The sequence below is a fragment of the Phasianus colchicus genome, chromosome 2, assembly GCF_987193195.1.
Source record: "Phasianus colchicus chromosome 2, bPhaCol1.hap1.1, whole genome shotgun sequence".
NCBI lineage: Eukaryota > Metazoa > Chordata > Aves > Galliformes > Phasianidae > Phasianus > Phasianus colchicus.
The window spans coordinates 75388489-75415268 of record NC_143437.1 but is presented as its reverse complement, the minus strand read 5'-3'; the positions used below and the strand labels follow the sequence as shown (position 1 = coordinate 75415268).

The 26780-nt window shown below is 42.2% G+C and overlaps 1 protein-coding gene across 2 annotated transcripts; it reads right to left on the bottom strand.

Annotated features, from left to right (window-relative positions):
• Positions 1-231: 231 nt before the first annotated feature.
• GABRR2 (gamma-aminobutyric acid type A receptor subunit rho2) lies at positions 232-25854 on the bottom strand. 2 transcript variants are annotated; one of them, XM_031611066.2, is made up of 9 exons: positions 25295-25854; positions 22313-22419; positions 13713-13780; positions 11257-11480; positions 8696-8778; positions 7405-7545; positions 7059-7211; positions 5453-5649; positions 232-3656 (listed from the first exon to the last, which is right to left on the bottom strand). In XM_031611066.2, the coding sequence occupies exons 1-9, from the start codon at positions 25477-25479 to the stop codon at positions 3348-3350; spliced, it is 1467 nt and encodes a 488-aa protein (XP_031466926.1). In that variant the 5' UTR covers positions 25480-25854; the 3' UTR covers positions 232-3347. The 2 variants fall into 2 exon arrangements, with proteins under 2 accessions (XP_031466926.1, XP_089992143.1); XM_090136017.1 differs by lacking the exon at positions 7059-7211.
• Between the last annotated feature and the right edge of the window lie 926 nt (positions 25855-26780).

Genomic DNA, 26780 nt, shown 5'->3' with positions numbered 1-26780 from the left:
GAATTTGAAACACACTTTAAAATTCACACCACGAAGTGGACTCATTTCCACCCTTTCCACTTGCTATTTAATTACGAGGTTTGATTACAGTTATCAGCACAGTGGTTTGTACCCATTGTACAGCCAGATTAACATCAGCCATCTTGAAATCTTTTCAATGCATCCTTTTTTTTCTGAAGAAAAACATGAGAGCACACATAAATTATTGTTTATGGAATAATTGGCCAGTGCTTCTTTTTTTTTTTTTTTTTTTTTGGCCTGTGGCTGGCAATAAGAGCCTTTCTCCAGATCAACATGTTCTATAAGTTTTTCTCAGGCATGGTGTAATTTACATTCAATATGTTGCAATTTCACATATGTACTCTATTTGACATGGGTATATATTCCAGTGTTTTCTTTTATTTGCTACCTGTATGTACATTATATATATCTGTGTGTGTGTATATGTTGTGGGTTGTTTTGCTTTTCTTAAATACATGATTTGGTAACACAGAAGTAAGAATATGCTGCAAGCAGACATAGGAGTAGGACTGACATTCTGTCTCCTCGCAGTTGGATTGGGCTATGCAGAGATGGTGTACTCATTAGTAGGCTTTATTTCCCCAAATCCTTTATGCACTTCTGAAAAACCTGTCCTTTGGTAGGTTAATTGTCCAGATGCTCAGTGCTTTACAGAACTGGGCTGCATCCATCACACAGTTGTCAGAGCCCAGCTTCTTCAGGCACTATTTTCCAAAACACTGTTTGGATCTTGTGGCTGCAAGTTAGTGCTCATGAAGTCTCTTATAACTCAGGAGAAATGAGAGTTGAAATTATTTCTCGGTATCATACTTTAATATTTACTCTAGCTTCATGTCTAGCCAGGCTCCTCTTAATAATCAAAAAAGCAAAATTCATAACCTGGCAGAGGTGGATGTCTTGGTTTTATTCACATCTACATTTTTCATCTATTGCTTAATGAGTTGTAGTTGTAAGTGGTGCTCAAGAGAGAGATTTTGTTTTTCTTTAGTGAAAATATAGCCTCCTTGATGATGCTGTAGAAACAGGTGTGAATGCTCCAGTACACACCACTCTAGCAGTCATGTACACCAGCATATACAATAACAGTAAGGTAGTCCTATCCAAAAATCATAATTGTCTGTACATGCACTCCTTAAGTCAGTTAAACCCCTCATCACCTCCTGAGGTAGGTAGATGTCATTGCTCCCCATTTTCCTGATGGAGAAGCAGAGGCACTAGGAGGCTGAATCCATGTGCATGGGTTGTTAGGAAGATAGCAGCACCAGTCACAGTTCCCAGCAGTGCAGCCCTACTGGCTCCTGCAGCATTCATCCAGAGCAAAGGTTTCTGCCAGCTCCACTCGATTGCCTCAGCACCGTGCTGCTCACTGTCTCATGCTCAAAGCTGCTAATACTGAAGAGGTCTATCCTGTTTCATTCAGGCTTTAACTTCTCAAAAGTTGTGAGGGCTTTTTCTTTAGAGATTTTTATCTCTTCAATGTAGCAATCTTCATCTGTTGATGCAAAAACTATCCAGGTTTCAGCTTCAAGGGTGGTGAGTGGTAAATGTATGAATCCAATGGCTCAGGATAGAAATGTCAGGCTGGGATGCAGGATGAGCCTTCCTCTCAGATGCTGCCCTCCCATAGTTCCCCTTCCCTCCAGTGATTTCAGAGCTGTACTTTCCTACTTCTATATCCACACAGATCTCCGCTAAGTCCAGTTTTTACTGTGGCTGATGAAAGGGAAAATATAGTTCCTCATTTCAGTTTCCTGTCTGTTTCCAGTAAGCGTGACCATTGGTGTGACTTAGGCAGCAATATCTGAGGCACAAAGAAAATTCTGGGTGTTGCTGATAGTCTGGAGGTTTCAATTCCCAGCCCACTTCTGAAATCTCAAGGGATATAGATGCAGGATTTACTGCTGTGTTAAGTTTAAAACAAAACAAAAAAAAAAAATCACACCAGTAAACAGTTATAGTTTTACTAGTGTTTTTTGTTTGTTTGTTTTTCCTACATTAATGTGATTTAGTTGAATTTTCATGTCCCAACCCATCACATGTATAATTGAATCTTATCATTGAATCAGTGTTAAGCTTCAGTCCTTGATCTTTATGCTTCAGTCTCTGCCATTCGGCTTAACAGCAAACATTTTGATGAGTATACTCTCCTCCACAGCCAGAAAGCCGTGATGTTTTTCAGAAACAAAAGGTGTGCAAACCTGGCCAACATTGTCTAGTTTCTATCAGGTAGAAAGACTTGGGTTTTATTCTCGGCATTTTCAGCTGACATAACAGGATGAAAAATGAAAAGCGAAGTACCAAGGCTTGTTACAATGCTCTCCAGCTGCTTCAAAGAGCTTACAATGACCTTGGAGCCAGAGGCCAGAGAGGGCTTCATTGAATCCCACAGTATTATTCTTGGCTGCTTCAATCTCTGGCATGCCTGTATTTCTGCAGAAGGACTTTCTGGCAGGCATCTCTCCCCCTCAATCTGAAAACTCTAAACAAAAGGGCAATGTGTTGGTTTGGAGAAGCAGTCTCTCTGTGAGCTGTGCTTTCCTCACAGGGATGAGAAAAATCTTTGAACACTACTAGCACTGCCCTTGACAGTTTTCTGCTTTTGGAGAAAGTGATGGGTCCCAGAGATGCTGCCAATTACCATATGGTGACTGTGCATGCTACACACAAGTGTTTTAATTACCCATGTACCCTGGGAGACATCTTCTGTGAGTCTGTGGGCTTCTTTGCTCTGCTTTATCATTGTTCCTTACTTCACATTTCAAAATAAAAAGACCACCCACTCAAACATACCACCAGCACTTTGGTCAGCCAATGTTCCTTCTGGTATTAATATAGGCCCTGTCCAGAGAGAAGGCATTGTGGACCCTAAAAGGATGTCTTGTTCATAATTCAATGGAAAGAAATACAATGCTGACCCTTTCATGAGATTCTAAGTTGCATATGTCTAATCCCCCCCAGGACAGTCTATCTTTGTGGTAGTCCATTTCACCCCCACTGTTGCAAGCCTCAAATACACATACAGCAACTTTTGGGCAAACAGAGAGCACAAATTTTCAAGTATGAGAAACAGCATGTACCACAAAGCCAACGAAAGCTGGAGTGTGGGTTAAAAAGCAATGAGTAGAATAAGCTCCTCCGTGATGCCTGTGCATGGAGCTGCCCATGGTTGGAAGTGTCCTTCTCTTTATCCTCCAATGCAGCAGTAAAATGATCAGTTTTCTAGTAAAATTATCAGTCTTCTGCATTTGCACCCAAACTGTACTTTAAGAAGTACTAACAAAGTTTTGTAACCGTCTTTTGCTTCAGTCACTGCTGTGCCAGCATGCTTAGCTAAACACAGACCAGTATATCAAATTAAAAAATATGTAAGTGCCTGGAAATATTAATCTGGAGTATTTATCAATTGCATGAGTGTTCTGGATGATGCGCAAGCCCACATGGCCTTTCAGGCCTCTCTTCCTTGATGAATTAGAAGCATTGCTCATGGCTAAGTGCACAACCATCTTTTCTTGTTTTTCTTCTTCTGGGACCATCTGGCTTCTTGTGAAACCTGCCAGGCTGTTGGCATCTGATTCACTGTAGTTTCCATCCAGCATCATAGTTTTTGAATGAGGTATCCCACACGTGCAAGGAAACTGGAACATAAGCAAGAAATACAGTGTGAGTTTGAAGTGTCATAATGCAAAATAACTTTGGGAACAAAAAATCACTCTTTTTCCTCTTTTCCAAAAGGAAGAGTTGTGGTTTAGCTATACTTGGCAAGCAGCTTCAGAAGAGATTAGAGAAAGTAATTTTGCAGGTAGAAAAATTAAGTGAAAGATCTTAGCTTCACTGTTTAACTTCACTGTCTCGAGGCTCCTTGTTATGCATTCATTGTGCTTATCATCACCCAAGGACAAGATACAGTGTTCTGTAGCAATGTTTTATTCAGTACACACTATGGGAAAAGGTGCCAAGTTGTGGTTTCACAGATATACACAGTATTTTATATGTAAATATGTGTTGTTGTTGCTGTTTTTATAAGACAAGAAACAGTTACAAGAAGGGGATAAAACCCTAACTCTTTTGAAGTCCATTTCAAAACTCACATTGATTTCAGCAGTGCCAAAATGCATCCCACAGTGAATGTGGGAAGAATTTTAAATAGGAAATACAGTCTTCTTACAGTGAAAATCTATGTTTTCTGTCCTAGCAATACAGATAATATGTTTGTATGCAATAAAAAACAGTCTTCTTTCTGCAAGGAGTTCCTGACTCTGATTCCCCACAGTCTGCTTTGTCTGCTTTCCTCACCCAATAACACTTTGCCCTGTGTTCCTTCTTCAGGCAATTTTGACGCTTGCATTATCCAAGGACTTTTTAAAAGGACAGTGTTCAGCTAAAATAACAAAGTATATATACTTGGAAATACAGTACATTCAGGATGCTACTGAAAAACTCCACATTCAAGGCTTGCTCTTCAAGTTTTTTAACCAACAGCTCACACTGCTCACTGAAAGCTTGAAAAACAGTGTATGACCTGTTTTCTGTGTTCTAGTCATAACCAAATGCTTTGACAGCAGATGGTGTGAAGAAAAAAAAGCCATGACAAGTTTATAGCCTGTTTGCTCCACTCATTAGATCCAGGACTTTTTCTGAGCAGTCCATGGGTACAGTTGAATGGTTGGGTTTTAAGACATATGTTATTACGAAGCAGATGTACCTGAAACTCGAGGGTTTTTTTGTTGGTTTTTTTTTTTTTTTTGTATGAAGAGAAACTTAACTTGGAAGAGAGATAAAGTTATATCCCTTATGTCTTCCTCCTCTCACTCTCAAAAAAAAAAAAAAAGTCACATCAAATACTTTGTCATCATCAACTGGTGACACATCTGGGAGCTGGAGGGTAGAAGGGACAGCAGGTAAAGGCAGCAAGTTTATCACTGCTGAACCCAACAGAGAAAGAAATTGTGCAGATGTACTTTTAGCACCCAGGTCAAGTCGCAGTTCCTTTGCCTTAATGTGCTGATGGTCATCCTCATGGACATGGGAGCCTAACATATTAGAACCTCGCCTTCACTCTGTCTTAAATCACCAATGGACATGTAGAAATATTCCACATAATTTTAGTCTATGTTGACATTAATAAATTAAATATTGCCAGAGAGTGTCCCTGGGCATGGGAACTTTACTGACAACATTACTGAAGTGTCTGAAAGGTTTCAGGCCTCTATTTTGTCCAGACCAACTAGCACTGAAAAATTTCTATGTATGGTTTGGACATTAGCATGGAAACATCAAAAATTACAGGCATAACCTTGGCTAACTGTGACATTTGATGTCAGGGAACAACTCTAATATTACATTAATTGAATCCAATACAAATATCAGATTAAAAAAAAAAAAACAAAACAAACAGGGGGAAGGGAAGGGAAGGAATGAATGGCTATCATACCTTTTCCCGGAGTTTCCTCTCCTTTCTCTCTTGCACTGTGGTCAGGTAATTCACTGCTGCATATTCCAGCACCGAGAGGAAGACAAACACAAAGCTGACCCACAGGTAAATATCCACTGCTTTGATGTAGGAAACGCGGGGCATGGAGGCATTCACCCCAGTGATGATCGTAGACATGGTCAGCACGGTGGTGATCCCTGAGAAGAAACAACAGAAATAAATGGTTTTAGCTGATGAATTCTACACAGCCTTTAGCCTCCAGAAAAATAGAACTTTGCTCTACAAAATGCTCTATCAGAAATTAAATGTGAAGTGTTTGGTATTAAGTATCTCTCACTGATGCAGAACTGTTCTGCTGCCTGCATTTCTGTTCACTAGAAGGGCTCGGTTTTGAGGAGTGATAGGAATCAAAACATTTTGAAAGTGACCAATATACTATATATATATATATATGGATAGATAGATAGATGTTAGCATGCGTAAGTATTTATACATACATATCTATGTATAGTTGTATATGCAATATGTATGTGTATAGGGGTGTTTTGTTTGTGTTCATATATTTAGATAGATATAAAATCATGAGAAATAGTATATTTGGTTTGGATAGTTGGGAGATAAAAGTACTTGCAAGCTGTCAAAGCTACTGAAATAGAGAAAACAGAGCCAAAATGCATTCATAGCTTATTTAGCCTTTTCAAAATAGTGACTGCTACAAACACAGCTACTATTGCTCATTTTTTCAAGAGGTTCTTGGTTCTAATTTTTTTTTTAAATATCCAGTCAACATATTTCTTTTGATGGAGTAGATTCTTGGCTGCCTCTTCTCACAGGTTTGCTGCACAGTGCATAGCTTTCCAAACAGGTTAAGGTGCTGAGCTAAAATACTGTTTTATGCTTTTAGCATTGGAAGCCTTACATATCAACATTCATAGATTTTTTTCTGCTTTTTCTAATCTTTGCATACAGTGATAAACAAATCAGCTCTTTTTATGCTCAGATAAAAGAATTTCCTCCAGCTCTGACACAGAAAAAGCTTCTCCTGTCTTTAGACATCCCAAGTTGCAGAGTGGTGCATGCAGGATTTTCAAGCAGCTCCTTCTCTCCTTCCCATTCCTCCCCACTCCAGAATGTCTGGACTATTAATGCAAGGCACCCTTGGGTGAGAAGACACGTACCTTGCCAGGATCCTGCTCTGGATGAAAGTTATAACATAAGTCTTTATCTCAGTTCAGGTGCCTAAACTTTAAAACACAACTCTTACTCATGGGTACAAGAGTCTCAGTGCTGCAGGCTTGGACAATGAGGATAAACCAGGAGCATGAGGATTCACTGGCTTATAAATAATGAAATCTCTCCTCTCCGCCCACCTTCATTTTTGAAACCACAGCTCTGCCCTGAGCTAACTATAGATCAGGACTAATTGCTAAGACTGCTTAGCAATGAAGGACTTAAAGGCAAACTGCAAGTTTTGCATTAATTATTAGATAAAAGACAGTTGTTTCCCCAGAAACTTTGACCATAAAAAAGAACAGTTCCCTTTCCTGCCAAAATTTTCACATTCGAAGAATTTCACACAGCTGTGGCTCGTTGTGATTGCTCTCACCCAAAGAGACTCTGGCAGGAACTGCCCTGCGATCGATCCAGAAAGACACCCAGGACAACATGACCATCAGAGTGGCAGGGAAGTAGGTTTGGAGCAGGAAGAAGAAGATGTGTCGGCGTAAAGTGAAGCTTATGTAGAGACGATTGTACCAACCTTTGAGAAAGAAGGAAAGGCAAAATTGGTGAGAACAGAATGAATGGTAGCCAAAGAGAAGCAAAATCTTTTGTTTCTGAAAGGCAGGGGAAAAAGAAACTGATCTTTCAAAACAAGCATGGGAGGATTCAGAACTCTCTTGTAAGTACAGCATTAACTTCAAGAAAAGCCTTAAATCAGGAAAGACCAATACCTGTACTACTGTAGAAAGCCAGTCTTGATGTAGTGTGGAATTTTTGTATCAAGAATTGAGACAAAGAAATTTTCTCATCCGTTTTCAGAGATTCATTCCCATTTTTCCAATACAGCATCAGATCTTCATCAGTGTAAGCATCTTAAGGAAAGAAGAAACACAGCGTAGTGTGGATTTAGTTTAGATGGAAATAAAATGGTTTATGGATTCAGAGAAAATTAACAAAGGGACCTTTAGCATGCAATAGCCACAAAAGTTTGCTAATAGCATTGAATGAAAAAGATCTTAACACGTGATATACTGTGGCAACAACAAAACAGGGCATCCTAATTCAGGAAATACATTCTCTTTACTCCAGGTTAGTGAAACCACAGTACTAAAACATGCAGACTGAAAGGACAAAGCAAAAAGAATACAAGCTGCAGCAAGGGATTCTTTTCTAAAGCAATTTTTTCGGAATGAGAACTGTCAAACATTTGAATATGTAGCAAAGAGAAGTTGTGGAGCCTCCATTACGTTGCAGATATAAAACTCAATGGGACACAGCCTTGAGAAAGCCTCTCTAAAGTTCTCCTGCTTTGAGCAACGCATTGGGCCAGTTGACCTCAGGACCAACCTAAAACTCTTCCCCCAGTATAAATCACCCCATCATTTTGGGATTCTGTTGTTTCTAAAGGAGGATTTCAGTTCAATAACCGGGAAGACTTGAAAACAGTTAAACATTAGCCTGTAACAATGTGGAGAGGGTTTACAGTACAGCCATGAAAATCATACTGTTCAAATCACCTTCTCCATAGAATAACTCCTTTCAAAGAAGTTGAACACAAGCCAGTGTTTGCAAGATCATGATTATCATACATTAACCATATTGGTGTTGAAATATAGAAAAATCAATGATCATTATACTCAGCTTTTTACTGTGGCATCTGAAAGCATCCCTTCCCAATCAGAAACAACAAACAGAATACAACTTCTCCCCAAAATTTCTCATCAGCAAGCTGCTGAGATCCAGTATACGTTGAAGACCCTTGTTGAAGGGAGCTTGGGGGTTGTTTTTTCTGTTGTTGATTATGTTGTTTTTTTGAAAGTGCCATTCACCAAAACTCATACAAGAGTTTTTCCTTGCAAATTCCCCTGTCTTGCAGTGTAAGGTCCAGGTATGCAGTCCAGTAAGTTAATAGAAAAACTCTCAGTGACTTTGGTGAAATTGTTTTAGGCTTTAAAACAGTCCAGAGTTTGTGAGTGCAGCAACTGTGGAGCATGCCTAACTAGAAACACAGATACAACATACAGCTTTCCAGTTCCAGAGAACATGTCTGAGAGTCCAAGGGGAAACGGCTGAAGTCCATGTTGCACATGGCTGTCACTGTGATCCTGGAAGTCAAAAATGAGAAAGGTCGTTTTCTATGAGGATTAATGAAGGAAGAATGTTAACACATTTAAACAATTTGGCATCTTTAAAGACAGCAAAAATCTGAAAGAAAATGCTTAGCACTTCTTGCACTCTCGTGGTGGCTGTTATCTCAGTACCTATCAAAGAATTAAAGTGCTATTTCTTACACTGCAGTCATACTGCCAATACAGACTCTTCTTTGTCATTCATTTCCAACTATTTCCCTACAAGGTAACAACAACAACAAAATACTTCACCATGTACATATCAAGATCCCGTCTTGCCCAGTTTGCTTAAGGTTTTCTCACTTTCCCTTTGCCCAGTTTCCCCCATGGTCACTCTAAGAACCACCTAAACCACCTAAAAGCTCCTCTAAGTTCACTTCATGTGGCTTGCAATAAGGCATATCATGTTCTAAGGAAACATGATATTATCACGTGGCTTATTGCAAGCCACATGAAGTGAACTTAGAGAAGCTTTTCACTCCATAAATATATTGTTGACTTCCCATAATTGTGTGGAACAATTAAACACATTATGTAACTTCAACTCATTACAATGTGCTATTTTCTTCCCTCCAGGTCACTTAAATTGTAGCACAGGCTGTGGTCATTAACAGTTTGTTAGGGACAACACAAAAACTCAACTCATCAGTAAGATATTCCTCAATCAGAGTGCAGTGTTCAGGTGGCTCTGAAAGCACAAGATCCCAAAAGGGACTGAAATGCCCCTCAGCTCTGTACCAACCTCATGTAGGTATCTCAGATATCTGACGGCATATCCTGCAGCACTGAATGCTCATGCTTGGGCAACTGCATCTTGTTCTGAGAGTCATAAACACTGTCAGACCCAAATACCATGCAGATTCTCATTATCCTTGGGTTTTATTAATTAATTATCAATTTAACTCTTGCGCAGTCAGTTGCTCACACTCTTCTCTCTCGTGACATTACAAATTCACATCACCCCTTCGATGGCTCAGAACACTTTGAAATTAAATGCTCTGCAAGAGAGCAAATGAGAAGAACTGAATAGAGCCAACGTTGCTATTAAACATACTCATTCTTCATTTTGGTAGTTGAACACTGCTAACAGGAGGAGTGTCGCTGGCGTCTCTGCATGACAACTGCAGGCCAAGAGCAACGCAACGGATACTCAGCTATACTGAAACATCAGTCAAAAAGACCTGTGCCCTCCTACTTCTGCTCTTCTCCTGTCAGAACTGACTCAAGTTTACATCAAACATCCCTCTTCATTTTGTTCTGCTCTCTTGTCTCTCATTCTATATGGTATTTTTATCCTCATCTAGATCTAATAAAATGGGCAGCATCTTGAGCTTATTTGAGGTAATATGCAACAAATGGGTTCAGAACAGAGGGCAGGTTCTGGGATGCTTGAACAAGGTGGGATTTTATATCTCAGTAAGGTAAGACAAAATTAAGTAACTGTACAGTGCATCTCTCTTTTTTTTTTTTTCCACCACATAAGTTCCTTTGTGGTTTTAATAATTTGTCCATAACTTGTTTTCAAATAAATTCATTATAATTGCAGTTGGAATGTGGAACCAGCAAACTTCAGAGCCCCCTGGTTTGTTTGGATATTGCCTTATTTGGGAAAATATTGCTCATTATGCTTATTCTTTGAAGAGAAATAGCCTCCTGAATCAATTTTTTTTTTTTTTTTTTTTTTTTTGGGAGGGGGGTGTGGGGAGGGGGGAAGAGAAGGCAGGGAAGGAGGAAACACATCTTCTGGATTTTGAGCATTATTTTGCCATATGTGAAATGAATAAGATCCAGGTTCTAGAAAATAAATCCTTGTGCTATGGAACATTTGAAGGTCACTGTAATTGACAGCAAGTTTCCTGTCCTGGGGAAATGTCCCTCTGCCCAGGCTCTTGAGTTTTTCTCCTATGGCAGTGTATATTTCCCTGCCTCTCTTTTTGTATTCACCTGAAGGAAATACAGTCAGCTGGGATGTGTCTCAAGATTCTTCCAGTCAACATGTGCTAAAGAATCAGGGACTTTGAGGTGTCTTTAATACTGCTGTTTCAGCTTCAGTAAACTTACTTTGTATCAACATGCAAACTTCAAACAAAAAAATGAAGAAGTATTTCCAGACAAACAGGAAGCAAAATAGGATAATTATAGAGGTCACCATCTGGTACATCAGCAGCTTCCAGTTTAATCACACACTGACCCCGGGAGGAACATCCCTGCTTGACTAAGCCCTCCTTTGACCAAAAAGACTTAGGGAAATGCTTCCCTGGGGGAGATTATCCTGTTATTGCCCACAACATGGTTTCTCTCAGCTTTCTGTGAAGCGTCTGGTACAGGAGCCGATGGACATAAAGATCTGCATTAGCTGCAAGAGTAACAGTGTTGGCAACAGAAGTCCTGGAGGTCACCAAAGCCACATCAGGGCAAAATGGACAGTAAAGACCCAGGGTGTGGGACCTTTACCTCATGCTGTAGAGGACGTGACCATCAGGGAACACTCGCAGCATGATGTTGTCTGTGGTTGTGTCATGAATGAAGGACCTTTTGGAGTGCACGAAAAAGACATCTGGGACCCAGATCTTCTTCACCAGCCTGCCATCAAAGGTCATGCTGTTGTTGGTGGTGCTGGGAAACGAGAGACGTTCATCCTTCCAGTAGTGCCTCAAGTACAGAGTCATGGTGAAATCCTTCACAAAAAAAGAAGATAAGCAGAAAGAGGATTTTCAGTGCTGCTTTTCACATCTCAAAAACACCAGAAAGAAAACTCACTCCTGCCTGGTAGATGAAATACATCCCTTCTAGACTTTTATTCCTTTTCTGGACCAATGCTTGTTCTAAATAGATATTCCTGACAAAATCATTTCAGCCAAAACAAAACATAAATCCACAATCAGTGTATTACAGTACCCAATAACATACAGTCCTAAAGGTGATATAAACATGTGCCAAGAGAAGCACTGCCCTGCAGAAAGCATTCTTCAGTCCTGGCAAAATCATCTTGAAAGACTATGCCATCAAAAGCATGATAAAGAGGAAAACCTTTCAAAAATAAGATAAATGGTCAAGCTAAACAGAAGTAATTTATCTCTAAGGGAACTAAATTGGCAAACAGCACCCAAGTGAGAACTGCTTTTCCTATCACAGAAGCATATAAATAAACCTCTCTTTTAATCTCATTGAGGGGTCAGGAGCTTCACTCACACAAAGGAAAACGTCTGTTGATTCCAACCTGGCAGCTGTTGCTTTCGGAGCTGCATCTACTCCTTCATGCTGAGAGATCAAACACGCTGTTTTCTTTATGTTCCCTATTAAGAAAGTGGTTACAGCAGCTGAAGCTGCCAAGACTGGGCAATCAACAACCCAGGCTCAGATCCCTTCCTAACCACTCAGCAATTGCTTTTTAAAATTGCTACCACCTCCTCCTCTCATTCTGCTGACGCCAAGCCATCGATTAACCTGACTTTCCATTTCAAAGGGCTCTTCTGGCAACAAGCTCATATTGCCTTCGGGTTTTTCAGGAATATGTCAAAGAAGCTTCCAGCGCCCAAATTGGGACATGTTTGCAGGGGCTGGAGGATTTCCACAGGCACCACTCATCCTACTGGGACAGCCTGCTGGAAAAACAAACTAACGTAGCCTAGGCTGATCTGACAGACTGTCTTCCTACCATGAATGCAAATTAGCAGCTGCTTGGGGAAGTACTTGTCCTGTGGTGGGAAACTGGGACTGCAGATCTATCTATAGCAAAGGGAAAGAGAGCTGACTTCACAGCTTTCTGATAGGTGAGACTTCTGTTGAAATCAGATGTTTTGAAGAGAAAGCACTGAAAGAAATTTACTTGTACTAATTAGTTCTCCTCACTACTGTGACATTATCTTGATCTATTAGAGCTCCAGAGCTTCTCGTTACAGCCCTTTCCCATGCTTACAGATGCTTTCCACACAGTTCATTGTGTGCATCTCCCAAACCCTCTCTTTCAATATCCAGGCAGGCAAGCCCCACTCTTGTGATGAATATGTAATTGCATTGCAGTAAAATGCAGTCAGCCTAAATCTATTCCAGTAAGCCTTCGTGTTTTGCTTGGATACCACTATGGATGATGCCCAAGAACAAGAAGGAGAAGGCAGAAGGAGGAAGGAATCAAAAGGCTTCCTCTTCTCCTCTACATTCCCCTTCCCACTTCTCTTTCCACTCTTAATTCCATTACCTAAAGCCAGAAACAAACAAAAAACACCAAACCAGGAAAGTGCTTACAAATACTCCTTTCAGTGAAAATATCTTGAAATGTGTTGAAAATTCTTCCTTTTTTTTTAAGTAACAAAAAACAAAGATATCAAAACATAATTGAATTTAATACAAATTTCTTGAACAGCTTCAGTGACTAAATAATTACTCCCACACACCAAGTTCTACGTTGGTAGAGGTGGCTCAAGCTCATGCTGACAGTTCCCCATCATAGGCCCCAGTAAGGTTACTCCTATTGACAAAGAAGTAGGAACTACTCATTCTCACTTGTGTTGCCTACTCTTTTTTCTAATGCACCTCCCCAAATCATACATTTTAAGAGATAGACTCAGTGGTTCCCTAACAAAGAAAACTCTTGCAAATATCATGGCTTATGTGACCTTCATCACATACCTTCAAACATTCCACACAGCTATTTACATTTTTTTTTGCTGTGATAGATCCTTCATAGCACCAGTTAAATTCTCTTTATCTTCTGTAGTTCTCATCTGAAGATACAGAGATCAGTCTATGACATTCACCTGGTTTTGTCAAGTCTCTGTGAACTTGCCAGTTACTGCCAGTACTTTCACCTGGCTAACAATTTGAAACCCAGTTGTTTCAGGAGGGAGGGACGTTCTCTCGCTAGGAATAGTTGAGCCTAGCCATAAAAGAAGATCAAGAGGATTACATACCATGTCAACCTCAGAAATACTGTCCAAGCTTTCAACTTGTACATCCACCCCAACAGGAATTGCAGGGCCTGTAAAAGAATGAGATTTAGGTATGTAAATAACTACTACTCTATATCATCTGCAGTTGATTAACATCATGAGGTAGCATGCAATACATTTCTGAGCTCGTGGTTTCTTTCCTAACCACGAATCTTGAAGCAGAGAGGGCAGAGAGAAAAGTCAGTGAATAATCATGTGAGACCCCCTGTGAAACATCTCCTTCTCCATAGTATGCCCTGCAGCATTGACACTTTGGTGAGCTACGATGAAACAGCTGCATATGTTTTTAGAAGCTGAGCCATCTCATTATACATTTTACATCTTTATAAAAGGAAATTTAGCTCTGAGAACCAGAGACTGAAAGGAAGAAGCTGTAAGCAACGTGGTCTTCCTTGTGGGTTTCTCATTTCTCATCAAGACAGCTACATTAATCTCTCAAGAGCCCAGCACCATATTCATTAGTATGACTCACTGATGACGTTAATAGCTTCTCAAAGCAGTGTTAAAATTAGCAACCAGAGAATTCACAAAGAATAAATAAGAAGAAAACACGCTATGATAAATGCAAAATCCTCTATTACTAGAAGACCCATATATCCAGGTTTCTCTGCATATTGCTGCTCATTAACAGCCAAGAGCTGCTCAAGTTCCCTGTAGTGTATCTTCTCACAACTTATTCCATTTTCCACTGTGGACAACTTTTCTCCCTTTTCTTTTTCTCTACTCTGCATCTGAACTTGAGGAGATTGAATTCTGAATAAAAAACATGCTGTTATTTCCTCCAAAATTGTTCTGCACTGTGCCTGAAGAATGCTGTTTTTATCTGCTTACTTTGCTTCTTAGTCAGAGGAGTGAGGAGGGTTGACAAAGCTGCGTACCACAGTTTGTTGTTGCAACATACATTGATTCTGCATATGTTCTGGAGATATCTCCTGGTATCCCATCTCTCCACTGTGCTGAGGAATTAAGTGCATGCAGAGACTTGCACACCAAGCACACCAAGGAATTGCTGAGGAGCAGCCTGTATGAATCCAGTGCTAACTTCAGCTCTCAGCTTGGAGCAGTGGGACTGGTAGCTCTTGCACTAATAGGCATCTGGAGCATGCCTCCAACCTTGCAGCCTCACTGGGACAGACTGACAGACCAAACCAGTAGCTCTGCAGACATGTGACTTGCCCAGAAGAAATGAGGCATCAGAAGATTGTAGTAGCCCTCATCAAGGCTTGCAGGACTTTCAAGACTTTTCACATGGTGTTTTTTCAGTCCAACAAGATGAGCCACTCTTGCTTCCTTTCTTGGTTCCAGTATTGTTGATTATATACCATAAGGCATCACTGGAGGCCAAGGAAATTATCTCCTTTTTAGTATTTAGTTCTCTTCCTCCTATTTATTCCCTGGAACCAGGAAAACCCACAGATCCCCCTTCTGCAGCAGCTGCTGAAATGCAGACATGCTGTGACAACTCCTTTCAACAGCAAGGCTGAGAAAGGCTGATGGCTTTTCCCCTTGTACACAAGGCTTCACAGCCTAGGTGTGCTCATTTAACAGGTGAGAACATTCCTCAGCTCCTTTCCCAAATTACTCTGGAAAGATCTTTCAGCAGAGGGTGATATTGCACAGATAAGCCATGGGCCCTTTTCTCAGACTTGATCTCACTAACCCATGGAAAAGCAAACCAGCCAAAACCAAAGCAGCAGCAAATAGACTATTTTATTCCAAATCAGTGAAGTGAATTAGCTCTGGGAAAGTCCTGCCAGGTGCCCAATTTGGCCACTGGTACCAGAAGAGACGGGCATGGAGGAGAATGAGAGTCAGCAAGCCTTCTATCTTTGGAAGCAACAGCTCAGCTCCCTGTGAGCCACTCCACATCTGATACACCAGAAAATGTGCCCAGCTCCTAAAATTTGGATGCAGGACATGACGGTTCATCATCATCGGGTTCTTTCTCATACCACCATAACTCATTAGAGAAATGCACATCCATGGCAGAACCACAAATATGATTTCCTTGATTCCCTTGCCATAAACCCTTTTTCTGTTTTGTTCTTTGCCCATCATGGGATGAGAAATTTCTTAGACCCCTTGCACCTTCCCAATGTGCAGTCCAGCATCCAGCAGGAAAGGACCAACACATGGCCATTCTGTCACCTCACAAACACTCCTGGTGTGACCAGAGACAACAGCAGCTTCATTAAATGAAAATACTGTGGCAGCGGTTTTGTCCTCTTCAGTTGAGTAGTGCTTCAAGAAGCAGTGTATCTGTGGTGATAACAGCTTCTTTGATGTGCAGGGTAATCAACGTGGAAAGAGCACAAGGCTGCTGATGGGTGGTGCCATATAGATAGGCAGTTAACCTTTCTTTGCTCAGATACCTAGTGAAGTCATACGCAGTGGTGAAGGAGAGCATGGGCAACAATTCACTACTTGTATATCTCCCTGTTGCCTTTAGTTAGCCAATAGCTCTTTAGTGTAACCATATTTTTGATGTGTAACTTGCTGCTGTAACAGAAATCCTCAGCACTCAAGAGTAAGATGCTTGTCTGTTTGTTTTGCTCCTTGGCATTGGTCTCTTCCTCCCTTCAAAAAGCACAGCATGATGGAGTTTAGACCTGATTTGTAGCAAATCCAGTGATGTGATCACATCAGATGACGAACAGAAGGATGATTACAGGCTATTAAAACCATTGAAGTCCCAGTCTCATAAGAGTTCAATCTGCACACTAGCACAAAGGCTTTCAATTAAATCTCAGAAGGATCAGCATATTTTATGTTCCTATGATTGATTGTTTCTTAAGCTTGTTTCGCTTCCAAAACTTCCAAAAAAATAAAATGCAAATGAACAAACAGAAACGCTCCAAAACTCGCTGTGACATTGTGCTCTTTATGTGAAGCTGGAGCATGGACTCTCACCCAATGCTGCTCATCTCCATTTGGATCAGAAAAGCTCCAGAACCCAGAACCCAAGGCAGTCCATACCAGAACAGGCACAAGGCTGCCATTAGCGCCTCTCTCTAGAAAGCACCAATAATTTGTCATTTGCTGTTACAAAAGTAGTTGGAATTGCAGTGGTGCTCACTGGCTGCATCTCCAAGCAGTCACACCAACAGCAGACACAGTGCTCACAGAGAAGAGGCAGGTTCTGCCAGAAAAGCCTTGCAGCACCATCCTGTTGGCTCAACAAGGAAGGCAGCCATCAGCCACATACGTACCACTGGGTGCTGACGGGCTGTACCCTCCAGCTTCCAGATGGAGAGAGATGCCCTCTGTGCATGAATGCTTAATATAGGCTCCATTCAGGAAATCGCCAGCCATCCAAAATCTATTTATTGCTGCAATTTCCACGCTTGACTGAGCACTAATCACAGATTTAAAAACAAATAACAACAGAAGAACACTGCCCTCCTCTTCATTCCTTCCCTAGCTGCTCTCAGAGATAAAATACCATGCCAGTGTTCAGAAAAGACACTTCTTTTATTCCATGCTCCTCCACCAAACACTCAGCTTGGATCCCAGATAAAAAGCCTCATTGCAAGGAGAGACCAGGTACCCATCTGGAAGCTGATGCAATGTGAGACTCCAGTTTTAACCACTATTTTACAATGATTTGTATGCCAAAATTTCAAATTGTGCATATGAAGCTTCTAAGACCAAGTAAACACCGTGCTATGTGAATCAGAGAGCAAACATTCTGCATATTCACTTAGCCCATCACCCTTCCAAAACTCCTACCTAGATGCAATCTTGCAGACACACTTGGTGTGAGCAACATCGGAACTGCACGCAGTGTTTGAAGCTGAGCAGAAGCCCTGGAAAGAAGTGCCCTCCTTAAGCCTCGTAAACAAATCTGAGTTTCCCTTAAGGGTCACAGCCTGGCTACAGACCATATCACTGAATTAAACAGCTGTTTATCAGACACAGAAAGAAGCCAAGAGATTTTTGGTCTCGCTAATCCTCAGAGCCAGTCGGGATCTGTCAATCCTGTCTCTCCACAAACTGAAGTGTTTGAACACTGGGGCCTCACATGCTTCCCCAAATTCCTTATCAAATGCCACCAGTGATGAGTAGATAGACAAAATGTCCTTACTGGGGGGGAGCAGAGAATGAGAAAGGTGTGATGGGAGGCCAAACAGATCCCCAGTGGATCTTTTGTCCAAAGCCTGCTGCCCAGCAAAGCTTTGCAGATCATACTTTCGGGTCTCTGAGAAGCACCACTCCAATCCATGGGGTTGTTCAAACATGAGCTCAAGTATTTGAAGCTCAGGGTCTAGAGATAAATTGTATAGCCTTCATGTTTCCTCCAGAAACAGCAAACACATCAGCATCAGTCACAGCCAACGCTGTCCACAGCAACATCTTGCATAACACAAATCCTTATTATGCCAGAAACAACCAGCCAACCAACAAACAAAAAAAACTCCACAACTTTGTAAAAGTCAGACTTCTACATACAATACAGAAACGAACTCATCTATCCATCTATAACTCATATATCCATCTCACATCTCTGACACAGTTGAGAGTGAGTTTAAGTGACTGGCAGCACAACCTGAGGCTGATGGAAGCACTTTTCATTTTATGCTTCTTCTCTTGAGTAACTAGCGATCGGATGAGCCTCAAGTTGTGCCAGGGAAGGCTCAGGTTGGATATTAGGAAAAATGTCATATTTAAAAGGATAGTCAGGTGCTGGAACGGGCTGCCCAGAGAGGTGATGGAGTCACCGTCCCTGCAGGTGTTCAGAAACATTCAGATGTTGTACTGAGGGACATGGTTTAATAGGGAGATATCGGTGGTAGATGGACAGTTGGACCAGATGATCTTGAAGGTCTTTTCCAAACCTGGTGATTCTATGATAAGAGTAACATTACACCCATTCACTGTATCACCTTCCAAAGCTGCTTCCACCACGTTCTTTTGAATGTTGAATGGCTTTTGCTGAAGAATAGCTCACAAAACTCAGCACTCTACTGCAGAGGGAAGAGAAATGAAGGTGAAAAGATCTGGGACAGAAGACCTTTACAGAAGGCTCATTTTGCTTCTACATTCAGTGGTCAGACAATAACAGATCAACCGAAAGCTCAGACAAGCTTCCATGTAGGGTGGTGTCTGACACTGAGAAGACTTGGTGGCTTCACCTTGCAAAAATTCCCTTTTCTACACCAATTCTGTCCCAGGTTGTGTGGAACATCCAGTTTAGGGCTGACTTCTCTGGGGAGCACAGAAGCTTCCACAGATTCAGTTGAGGGACAACATCAGAAGATGCCGAACACCAAAGCCTGTCATATCCCAGTGCAGCACAGAAACTGAACCAGGCTGGTCAGCTGCCCACAGAGCAGCAGGAGGCAGAGGCTTCAAACATGATGTTTATTTTTAACACTGCAGTAGGTTTGAAGATAGAGGAAAACGTGCCACCGCGAAAATGCTTGAAGTCAGCTTTCCACTCCCGCTCTGAGACTAAAGCTTTATGAGAGCTCCTGTTTTTTTTTTCTCTTTGGCAGTGATTTCAAAGGCTCGTTATTTTCTCTGAGACAGTCTCTCTCTGCCCCTTCTCCTATCCTTGAAGGGCTCAGGCAGATTTAGTCTCCAAGTCAAAAATATCTGCACATGAAACAAGCAGGTTTGAGACTTTTTTTTTTGATGTCATATAGTTTGTGCATACCCAGAGTCTTGCAAATAAGACTCTGTTTCTATGAGAGTTTCTATGTCCACAAGCTGTAAAACAATTTTCAGTGTTTCTGTGTGTAAACATATGTACAAACATGCATACATAACACATATGTATACGGGCATCTCCAGGTCCTCTGTATGCTCAGCAGCTGCCACACAGCAGCAGAGCCCTCACATTTTGCTGACTGTGTGTCATCAAGGGATGAGTGAGTCTTATTCCATACAGTGACAAAGCTTCATTCACCCATCCCGATGGAAATACTGCCCAGAAAGGGCAGCGGGGACAGCTGATGGAGGCTATTAGGCTATGAAGGAATATGATAAAAGTACAGCGTGAGGCTGTTCCGAGGCAGAAAAGATACAGCTATTTTAAGTATCAACTAAAGCTGCTTATTCACAGGCTTCCTGTAAAATACGACATGTCATAGATGAAATGTTTAAAATGGACATTGAAAGAAGGCAGCAAAACAAACATTTACATAATCTTTAAATATTAATATTTGTAAATAATACCTGAACATCTGCTAGCCGGAACAAGGTCACTGACATGGAGATAACTCCCCAAGGGTCACACCGAACTCAGTCTATTTTAGGCTACGGAGGCTACTTTGAACACTAGCAAAGCAAAAACCTTTGTCATTACCACTGTGCCCAGGGGCTCTCTAATGGGCTGAGAGCAGGCAAGACAGCTGTGCTCACTGGGCTGTTAGCAACACGACTTATACAACACCCGCCTGCTCACTTGCTCTTCACAAAAGATACTCTTACTAGAAAATCCTTTCACCTTCCTCTAATGTTTAGCTGCTGTTTCCTCTGGCACAGCCCCAGCCTGCTCTGAGGAGTGCTCACAGCTGTGCTGGGCAGCATCTTGCTGGCTGTCTGCTGGGACCAGCAAATAATCATAAGCACAGCACAGCAGGTACAGGTTCTGTCACCTTTTTAATGCTCAATGAAAGATGAAGCTGTCTGCTGGCCACCACAAACTCTGAAGATTAACAACTATCTGTCATTCCACTAAGCCTGGGAACATCACATTCACAGTACTGGATTTTTAAAGAATTTTATTATTTGAAGTCCAACATCACACTTTGCTTATAGTATTATTTGGTTTGCTTTTCAGAGAGATGAGGTGCTTTTTCCCACTTGGAACATCATGTCACAGTGCAATGCCACAGGGCTGCACTCTCCATTGGGTGATGGTCCCTGAGCTACTTTTGGAGAGCAGAAAGTGTCTGGGAGCAGTGACCAGTTGCAGTCACATGTGTCCCATAGACTCTTCTGCTCTGCTTCTGCAGTACGAAAGCCTCTGTTATCACATGCAGGTCAGACTACATGAATTTGACTGGCATTACTCCTGCAAAAAATCTGAAGGAACTCATAGTGCATAGCAAATCACTGCGGCTTCCTGATAACATTTCAGAAGAAAACACAAGGATCACCTCTTATCAGGCTTTTGTTTTCTTTCCTTTATATTTCTACATCAAATGTATGATCTGTCACTAAAAGCACTCTGCATCGCTCTGTTTATCTGTGCAAGAACCTGCAGCACCCAAGCCATCTCCTTGTGCATGGGTCATGTTTTCCAAGGCTGGAGTCTTGGCTAAGTTGTTGTCATGTTTTATTCCTTATTATGTGCAACTTCAGAGCAATTTTGGCAATACTCTGTTCCAAGCAGTTCTGCAAAGTGAGAAGGTTTTGAGACAAAATTATGGAAACACCATTCAGCTTTTTAAAAAGTCACTTAAAAGTATTTTTTCTTTGGTGAGAGCTGGGAAACCCATTTGCTGTTAAAACCAGTTACTCAGCCTGGAGCCAGCAAGTCATTTAAAGGTCCCAGAGCTGCACCCTCCCTCTGAGCTGACCGTATTTCTCTGCTTGCTCTATTCCCCTCATAGATGCAGATGAAATATGACGTGGGTGGCCACCCTTGAGAAGACCACAGAATCATGGATCAGTTTAGCAATGACTTGTCTCCTGAGCTAGCAAAGCAAAAATTTGGGATTCTCCTTCTTCCCACTTCTTGCTGCATATTTACCAGTTGTACACAGTCCTGTCTTCTCAGCACTACCAACCATGCACAATGCATACTGGAGCTGTCCTCAGACCTACAAGGCTGGATTCCTATGTGCTTTCAGATCTGAGTCTGCCTCTGCACTTTGCCCCAAGAGCCCTACTGGGACAAGCACATGGTGGTGGTGAGCAAGGCACCACAAATACCATGAGGGAAAAGGAACCATTCTGGTACACACACTAGCCTTGTATCAAACAGTGAAGGTGGTCAGAGAAAAACGTTTGTAGCCAGATTATATTGTAGAAGTTCTTGTTTCAATGTAGGATGAGAATAATCAAGACTCACAGAATATTCTGAGTTGGAAGGGACCCACAGAGATCCAATTCCCAGCTCTGCACAGCACCACCCGAAACTTAAACCCTCTGTCTGAGAGCACTGTTCAAATGCTCCTTGAACTCCGGCAGTTTGGGGCTGTGCCCACTGGTCTGGGCAGCCTTTTCCAGGGCCCAACCATCCAAGACAAGAAATAGTTACTGCTTCAGAAGCAGTCAGAGGAACACTCCACATTTCTCTCTTTTAACACCTTGGGAAAGGGAAAAGGGCAAGGGATCTACAAGGGTACTAAGTGGAACCCTCTGAGCTTGTAGCATGCCAAGGCATGCCTGGTATTCAGAGATGCATGTGCATTGGGAAACTCAGTCCGTGCTCTGGGGAACTCCAGCAGAAGGAGCTGGCATTAGCAGAGGGAGGAGTGAAGAGTAGCTATCTGGAAGTCTTTCCTGAAACCACTCCATTCTTTCCATTCATTGGTGGAATGGAAAACCATTTAAAAAAATAACAGCAACACAATAGGAGTATGAAGTTAACAGAACCACTTGTTCCTCACCTCCAAAAGCTGGCCGCATGGTGAAGTCATGGTCATCGACTCTGAGAAGCTGCTCTGTCTTTCCCTTCCGAGTCTTGGTCACATCATGGTTCTTCTTGTAGATGTGACTGCAAAAGACAACAATAGCTGATTTCCAGCTGTCCGGTCTCACAATCTCTGCTCATACCTATGGCATAAGGTGAAGCTTTGCCACGAGGGAAGGAAGCACAGCAACCAGCAGCATCACAGCATGGCAGGCTCAGAGCCTCACCCAGCGCTGGCCAGGTTGCACTCAGCCCAGCTTCCAGCTGATATGCCACAGGGCTGAGCATGGCACCTTGCAAGGAGCCAGGACACAGAGCAGCAAGGAGGCACACCTCCGTGCAAGCAATGGCCCCACGCAGGCAACAAACAAAAGCCAGCTCTGCCCCATGCATCACCTCGTTGTGCCTTGGCCAGGCACAAGGGCATTACCATGAGACAGCTGTCTTTTGGATGGCGGCCATGAAACGTCATATTATACCAAGGTGGTGTGACCTGTAAGTATCAGCTGAGTACCAGCTGCGTGTGTGGGCACAGGGCTGTGTTTTATGGCTTTAGACAGGGACAAATTCAGCCATTTCCCTCCACAATTGCAGAACACAATTTTACATAAAGTCAGCAAGATCTGCAGTCCTTCACTTCTCTGAATACCTCTGGTGGGAGGAGGCATAAAATAACACACTTCTTATTTGAAGATCAGAGACTATAGGAGAACAGTAGGACAAGGGTGAAAACAAGGCCCTGATGGAAGAGCGAGAAGTCACTTAAATGGCAGAAGTGGATAACTGAAGAACAGAAAGATGAAAGCATCGAATCACTAAGGTTGGAAAGATCACTAAGATCATCTTGCCCAGCCAACAGCTCATCACCACCATGCCCACAAAATTCACCCTCAGAAGAAAGCCCTGCTCAGCACCCATGGTTGGACCTCAGCAGAGCAGGAAAGAGGCCCTGAACCTTTGCTCTGGGCATCAGATCTGGCAGAGAAGTAAACACTGATGCAATGAGCCACTTGTCAGCTGCTTATGGAAAGTAAAAACAATTGTTAGAAAACTGTATACAAAAGGTGAAGATCCTTTTGCCTGTTTGGGAGCCCCACAGGCAGGGCCACCTACCTCCCCATTTAATACTAGACCAGGCTGCCCAGGATCCCATCCAACCCCATCCTTGAACACCTCCAGGGACGGGGCATCCACAACCTCTCTGGGCAGCCTGTTCCAGCACCTCACCACTCTTGTGGTAAAGAACTTCCCCCTGACATCCAACCTAAATCTTCCCTCCCTCAACTTAAAACCATTTCCCCTTGTCCTGCTGTCATCTACCCTTTCAAAGAGTTAACAGACCCACAGAGAGCACTCACATAGAAAAAATAATGCCTTAGAGCATTTAATTACTTCCTTTGCTTGACATTAAGTGCAGCCCTTAAACTGGCAGTTCTTAATTGGGGTTGCAGGTTTTTCAGCCTAGCCTTGCTCATAGCCTAGCCTTCCCCATGAAGGGACATGTTCATCTTTGCAAGCACTCATCAGACGCTGTCCCAGAGTCTGGAGCAGCACAGACTCCCTTGGTCTTCAGCCTTGAACCTCTGTAAAGTCTTCATGTGACAAAGAGGAATTCTGCATAGGCACAACCCAACCAAGCTTCTTGATATTAATACAAAAGAGCTGCAGATCAAGTTGACATGTCAAGGCACGGAATGTCAAACTTCTAATATAGGTTCCTTAACATGGGAATCAGGTTTTCTTTTTGGCTAAGTCATTACCTGTGAAATAAATCAGCTTTATTCCTGAGAAATAATAAACAGAAGACACAATGCAGCTACTAGAAAAGGATGCTGGTCTCATTTCTCTTACACAGTTCAAAAAATAGCACAGCTCTTTGCTGGTTTAGAGACAACTTCATTTTTTTTTCTTTCAACATGACTTGACATTTAAGGTATAAGTGTCATTGCTCCATCTACTTTTTTTTTTTTTTAATATTGCAGAATTCTCTGTCTTTAAATCATCATTCACATTTGATGTTCAACATTATATGTCGCTATAAGCACAGAACGCTGCGTTGTTCAGGAAGCTGTATGTAACTATGAACACATCAGGGACAATCTGCTTTCAATTGTATCACAACATGTCTTGCAGAAACACATGTTTAACAACACCCTCCAAAATGACAACTTGAGTACTGTACCAAAAAATAAAAAAGAAAACCAAAAGATAAGGGTTTACAGCCCAAGAGAAGCCATTTAGTAGGATGGATTAACCCCATTTTGTCTTTGAGCCCTCGGAACAATGAACAATCTTGTCAGATATAATTGCCCCTGGATAACATAACTACAAAAAGGATAACATCCCTCAGGCTGCGCAGCAGGTTTGGAAGATTATCTTTTCTAGTGTAAAGCCCTGCTCAAATCTCACTAACAGCAAACCTAATAAAGTTTACTAAGACCTCTAACCCCTTTGCATGCATTTGCTTGACAATGAAGTATTTTTAAAGTGTTCCCACATCATTCTTCAGAACAGATCTCTAATTTCCCCATCACTGGGTAACTACGTGCTATCGATGCCATGCATGTAAGCCAACTCCTCTGGCTGTTAGCCACCGCCACCACCACACACTGAGGGAACAAAGCGGCAGGGGCACAACAACAGATGGCACGCAGCCCACTGCTGAAATTCCTCTGCTGACACTGTCAGAACACACAGGTTTGGACACCGTGGCTTATTGCTGGGTATCTGAAATCTCCCTGCAGTTCAGCTGTTCAAGTGCACCCTATGGACAGCTTTGCCACGGAGCGTGCAGAAGTTGTCAAACTGGCTGCAAACCTTTCCTCACCGACCTGTCCATACACAGTTAGAAATGAACACAAAGATTATTTGTAAAATGTCATTTGTAAAGGTGTTCTCACAACACGCACGGACACACAGGGCAGGCTTTAAGGAACATGCACATTCTTGTCACTCTTACCCAGCCCTCTGCAGCTCCAGCTGGCTTGTCCACCTCCTCCTCCTGTGCTTCCTGCTTTCCACAAGCAGCACCAAGCAGAAGATTAACAGAAGCAGTTTTGCAAAGTGAGGCATCCTGCTGGGCCCAGCTGGACACACTGCACGGCCGTATCCTCCCACGGCACAGCAGCCCCCAGCTCCGAGCATCGGAGCGCCCCAATGCCAGCGCTGCACGATAGCGGCAGGATCTCCCGCTGCCCTGTTGCAGACAGGCTCTCAGAGGCTTCTCCCTGCGAGCCGTTCCCTCACCACGCTCAATGATTGGCCATTAATCCCCAAGTTTGCCTCAGCGAGCGTTTCCACTGGGTCCTAGAGGATGTTTGCTAAAGCCATTATATAAAAACGGCAGTTCGGCACGCCAGCTTTTTGCTCAATCCCCTAATCTCAGGGCAGTGCTGTCCTCCTGCCAGGCTGTGTAAAACTGGGCTGTCCCTTCTCATCAGCCTCTCAGATTTTCTGTGTATTCACAAGGTGTCTTTTCCAACCGGACATTGCTTCTGCCACCACATTGTGCTAAGGACATTCCACAACAGTGCACGTACTTTAGCAGCTGATTTTATCCCCCCAGGTTCTGGCTCTTCATGCTGTTGAAGAGAAAAGATAAGCTATTTTCACAGAAAATTGTTTTATTTACTGTTAAATTTCAGATAAAAATTAAAACAGCCTTCCCCCTCTCCCCTCCCAATTACCTACATGCATAGCAGACTCTGCACATAAATCAACAGCCAGTTGATTTATGTGTCAGTGAATAAACATTCATGTTTATTTCTCTAAACAACAACAAGTGTGCTGGCACAGCAGCATGGCTCTAGAAACAGAAATGTACACTCAGAGCAAAGCTTCCAGAGGAACAGAAAGGCCAAAAACCAGCACTACACTCCTTGGGTCAGACTTCTCACACAGCTCTCCTGTGAGTACAGTCTGCAATACAGAGCAGGTATCCAAACACCACACCAACCAAGAATACCAATTTTAGAGACTATGGGACCTGCGAATTATTGTAAACTTTTCTAACAAAATAAATTTACAAAGAGGAAAAACACATCACTTCATAGAGGACACTAAACTGTTCTGCAGTGGAATGTGATCTGTTCAATAAAGCATGTAGTTTTCTTCCATCTCTGCTCCGCAAGCAAGAGCATCAACAATGCTATAAAAAGATTTGTTGTCTAAAAAAATAAATAAAAAAAACCAGATGTCAATAGCCCCTTTAGACATAGAACGGGCTTTATTTATTTTAGAGGTTGTTATAGTTACATTAATGTTTCAAACCATTGCCACATACTGTACTTCACAAAATTTAGGAGAGCTGTAGGTAGTTTAATAGTTGCCTAGAAGCAGGATGAAAATCTAACTGAAATCTGTGCTATTTGACAACAAAACCAAGATTAGTTACAATAACATGGGTGGAAAATTATCCCACCAATTGCTTTCTTTTATTTCACTGC